This window comes from Arachis duranensis, chromosome 5 (genome assembly GCF_000817695.3).
Source record: "Arachis duranensis cultivar V14167 chromosome 5, aradu.V14167.gnm2.J7QH, whole genome shotgun sequence".
NCBI lineage: Eukaryota > Viridiplantae > Streptophyta > Magnoliopsida > Fabales > Fabaceae > Arachis > Arachis duranensis.
The window spans coordinates 97,636,913-97,642,241 of record NC_029776.3 but is presented as its reverse complement, the minus strand read 5'-3'; the positions used below and the strand labels follow the sequence as shown (position 1 = coordinate 97,642,241).

At 27.8% G+C, this 5,329-nt stretch overlaps 1 protein-coding gene across 1 annotated transcript in view; it reads right to left on the bottom strand.

Annotated features, from left to right (window-relative positions):
• Window positions 1-1,800, bottom strand: part of LOC107490781 (2-methylene-furan-3-one reductase) — a 4,954-nt gene extending 3,154 nt beyond the window's left edge. The window contains exons 1-2 of the mRNA XM_016111586.3: window positions 1,499-1,800; window positions 259-582 (exon numbers count right to left, since the gene is read on the bottom strand). Coding sequence (XP_015967072.1) covers window positions 259-582; window positions 1,499-1,729 — 555 coding nt within the window. The 5' untranslated portion in view covers window positions 1,730-1,800. The remainder of the gene's footprint in view (window positions 1-258; window positions 583-1,498) is intronic.
• Between the last annotated feature and the right edge of the window lie 3,529 nt (window positions 1,801-5,329).

The window sequence follows — 5,329 nt, the reverse complement described above, 5'->3', positions numbered from 1 at the left end:
TTTTTTGGTTTCCCACGGTATCCCCCAGCCCGGCAGGCCAAGGACTAATCCGCCGCGGTACTGAGCTCCATTTAAGGGTTTGCCGCTGGCCAATGGGTTGCTGCATGCACAAGGCGGGATTCGAACCCCCGACACTTGCTTAAGCGGACTAGTGAGCTAACCACTAGACCAACCCAACTTGGTTTATTGTAAAGGTTAGATAAATATATATATTTGACTGAACTCTTTAATAATTAATAGTACCATAAAATTAATTACCTGAATAACTTGGGTACCAACACCGCCAGCACCTCCGAGAACAAGAATAGATTTGCCAGCAGAGAAGTCAGCTCTCTCAAGTCCTTCATAAGCAGTCTCAACCGCCGCAGGGAAGCTAGCAGCTTCAACAAAGCTGAGATTAGGAGGCTTGTGAGCCAAAAGCCTCTCTTCAGCAATAGTATACTCTGACAATGTTCCAAGAATCTTAAGGTTTTGTATGCCATCCTCGTTAATGTCGCCGTAAACTTCGTCACCAACTTTAAATTTCTTGACTTGATCACCCAATTTCACCACTATACCGGCAACATCAAGCCCTGGAACAATCTTCACATCATTTCCACCCACAGTGCAAACAATTATGAATGGAAAAAGTTAGTTTAATTTTATATATGCATCCATGAAAAAAGCATAGAAGAAGTGAAAAAATAAATATTTGACAAGAAATATGTATACAAGAGTAGTAGTGGGATCAAATTGTATAAAAAAATTCGTCCAATGTACAAGCATCTTATGTTCATGTACAGGATCTAAAAAAAATTACACTCAAAAAATATAATATATGTAACCTAATTTAATAATTATAACAGTGACTATCTTGAGATTAAATTATATATATATCAAGAAAAATCACATTAACTATCTAAAAATATTGGTGGGTTCTCACATACTAAGTGAGAAAGTACATAAAAGACATCTCTGCACATTTTGAATATGGATAAGAGTAATCACCAGAAAAATTAGGGATTATCGGGTATGATCAAACTAGAAGAGTGTGTGATCTTAAGAACAATATGTACCTTTAGATAATATGAGTCAAATTGGTTTTTCTATTAAATTTTTACTAATGTAATAAAATATCGACAGACTTTACCTCGCATGTTAGTAAAAAATTAACAGAGAAACAATTCGACCCATGTTGATATTTTTTAAGGATTAAATTGAAGTGTTGAATTTTTTAAAGACCAAATTAACTTATATATGTTAAAACAGCAAATTGAAGTGTTGAATCTTTAAAAGACCAAATTAACTTATATATGTTAAAACACCAAATTGAACATTAATACAATTTATTTATCTCACTTTAATTTTTAACACTCTCCAAATTGACCAAATTAAGTGTCATGCATGTAATCTATAGTTTTTTTATAAATAGAAAGTGTCATATATAATATCATCTAATTTCGATGACGGTGAATATAATTTAGCCTAAATGAACAAGGGAATATAGAGTAGTACATACAGGGAGATGAGGATCAGGGGTGTAAATGTCTTTGTAGAAGTCAGTGATTCTTTTATTATCAACTGGATTAAGGGATGCAGCCACAACTTTGATGAGCACTTGGTCCTCTTTGAGTTCTGGTATTGGCCAATTTGGATGTATCTTTAGAACATCACCTGGATTCCCATGCTCTGAATAGAACCATGCTTTTGTGTGACTTGGAATGGTTGAATCATCTGATGAAGCCATCATAGATATATATTAATTACTTTGGAAGATAGAAGAATGATGAAACACAACTTTGATTTGATGAGTTTACTTTGTTAGGTTGATGGGGATAGAGAGCAAAATTTATCACATATTTATAGCCTGTCATCTGATTCTTGTTAAATTAAAATTACCCATCAGAAAAGGACGTAATTGATTAAAAATAGAATAATTAAGTAGGAAAATGGATCATCTTCAGTAAAAAAAAAAAATATTTGAGAAAATAAAATGTGATATTTTATCTTTAATTTTATAAGTGAGATCAAAATTAAATAAAAGAGAGAGTAATAAAGAATTAGATCAAATACTGAACAACATCTAATTTTTTTTTTCACTAAAAAAGATCCACTCCTATTAAATAGAAGCTAAAGCAAAAGAGCAATGCTACATGTATAACCGACAAAACATTTATTATTTTGAACTATTTAATCAACAAATATATTTTAATAAGAAAAATATAAGATACCAATAATATTTTTGAACAATGTGAATTAATAAGGTTAAAAGAGTAAATTAATCTTAAATTTAATTAGTAGCATTAAATTAAGGTGTAGTATATTTTTATTTAATTGATAATTGTTTATGTTGTTTAAAATAGTCATTGTTTACTTAGTATTCTCCATTTTAATATATAATGTCTAAAAAATACCGTGTAAACTAAGTTGTCATGTTTATATGTCAAATATATTTTAGACACAATATTTATTAAATATTTATTTGACAATTAATTTATATTTTAATATTAGTAAAATATCAAAATATCATTACGATTTATCTAAAAGATATTTTATATTTTATATGTGTGCGTATTCCCGTATTTTATAAAATTTTAAAATTTGTATATCTTATATTATATTGTATTTTGTGTCTGTATCAATATCCGTAAATATTGATAAAAAAATGTTAATTTCCACCCTAAGATTTCTTAAACCAAAATAATTTGCATCAAGACGCAGGCCCTTACGTCAAGTTTTGAATTCTTTAGAAAAAACACTTCCAAGTTTCAAACAGTTCCCAGAATGAATACAGTACATCAAGAGAGAAACCACCAAATAATAGAGTTCTAAACACTTATTTTGGGTCTTTCAACCAAATAAAAATTAAAAAATAAATGAGACCTAATATATAATGAAATATAGGATTTCTTTTATTTAAATTAAATAAATATTTTATTTATTATTAAATAATGTTTTTTTCAGTTAATCTACACATATCTCGCGTATTGAGCAATTGAGATATATACATAATTTTTTTAGACTCAATGCATTCTAGATGTTTACAAAATTAAAATGAATTTTTTTATCTAAATAGTTACGTCCAAACAATTTTACCTGTAAAAGAAGCTTGAAGCCTCATAATTAACTCATCCCAATTCATTCACGTATTATATATATTCTCTTGTATCTGTATTGATGGATATGACTAGTAGTGAGTATTTTTTGTAGTTGTTTAGTCAAATAGAATCATAAAAAATAGTGATATTTTAGTACAGTTCTCCAAACCTCACAAATGGTGAAGACAGTTCGACTGCATCTAAGGGTGTCTATAGATCGGATTCGATTCGCATATCTGCGGTGTTTATTCGAATTCGATCTGAAAATTGTGGATATAGATCTGATCCGCAATGCTTTCGGATCGGATCGGATCGGATCCGTACACTAATTAGATCGAATTGCGCATTTTGTGTTGGTATCCGCATATTCGATCCGTGTATCAGCAAAATTAAAGAAATAAATAAGTAAATATTTTTTTATGTTTTATTTCAATTAATAATTATCATGTATGTTATATTATTTTAATTTATTATTTAAGAAAAGTATGTTTAATATTATTTTAAGAGTAAACATATTTAAAAGAATAAAAAAAATAAATTTTATTAATATTTTTTAATAAAAATAAGCTTTTAAAAATATTTTTGTGTTTTACGGATATATTCGATATCCGATCCGATCCAATCCGTAAATGTGCAGATCGAATCGGATCGGATTCAACCTTAAAAACTGCGGATATGAGATCCAATCCAATCCAATATTTTAATGCGGATCGGATCGAATTTTTGGCCCCGATCCGATCCGATCCGCAGACACCCTAACTGCACCTTACACATAGTTATATAGACATACTCGTACATATTTCGGATGGACTTAGAATCTGTTGAATCACATTCTTTATTATTTATTTCGGGTGTACAATATCTAAAATTTAGCTAAAATTAAGCCGGATTTACAGTACTTAAAATGTGACACGTTGTATATAATAATAAATATTTTACACTTTACAAATTCTCGTAATATAATATTTAATTAATTCATATAAAAAAATCATGAAATATATTATCTGTCTTTTTATTACATAGATGATGATAAAACTTAAATCTAAAATTTCATGCACGCATATTATTTAAATCTGATCTCTCACTAGCTACAAATATTGCTATTGCATTTATTTAAACTAATATACACGACAAAATTTATTTCTTCAAAGTAAATAATTATTCATTAGAAAACTTTGATAATAAATATTTCGTTATTATTAAGTGCCAATGGAAGAGAGCCCGAGAGGGTACAAACTACAAAATAGGAAAATTACATACGATATCCATGATGAAAAATTATTATTTAATTCAAATTTAATTTGGCTATTCAAACTAGCCTACCAAACAGTCACCAAAAAAAAAAAAAACTAGCCTACCAAACTCACTACATTTTTGGACGGCTATGGTTAGAACCACGTCATGGAATTTATAATAAGAAAATTTTGGCATAACATTTTCGGACACCCACTTTTATCATCAATTCATCACGGAATAATAACATACATAATAAGTAATGTTATAGAGTACCTTTTTCAGCTAATATTTTTAAATTTTTTATTTATTTTAAATTATAAATTTTAAATCATAAATTATTAATAACCCTGAATCTTAAATTATAAACTTTGAATCTTAAATCCTAAAAAAAAATACAACTTCTTAGAATTAAAAAAGAAAAATTAAAATAACTACAACTTAACATCTTATATTTTCTCTAAAATAATAATAATAATAATAAAAGAAAAACTCATCATAATAAAGAGAAAAATCTAATCTTATTGAAAGGCCAAATAGCCGTCGCCACTCGATATTAATTAATTGAAAAATGTGGAATGAAAAAGTATTATTAATTAAAGTTTAATTAATTTTTTGAAATATAAGAAAATTTTCTTAAAATCAAAGAAGTAATTTTTTAATAACTAATATAAAAATTTTTTGGAAAAATGTGGAAACCTTTTAAAGATATGAATTTGTTCTTTTATAAAAGCATAAAAATTATGTATAAATAATAGAATACAAAGGAGAAAGAAAAAGAAAGAGAGAAAAATCAGAAAAGGAAAAAAGAGAAACACATGAAAGAAGATGGAAAGAATAAGACAGAAAGGAAAAAGAAGGGAAAAAATTGCTAATCAGAGAAGGAAAAAATGTAGATTAAATTAAATTATATTTTTTTAGGTTTTTTAAAACACTAATTAAAAGATAACTGTCCATTACAGATAGTATAAAAAAAGGGCCAACCACCCAAACCTAGCCGCCTCTATAAAAAACTCAAA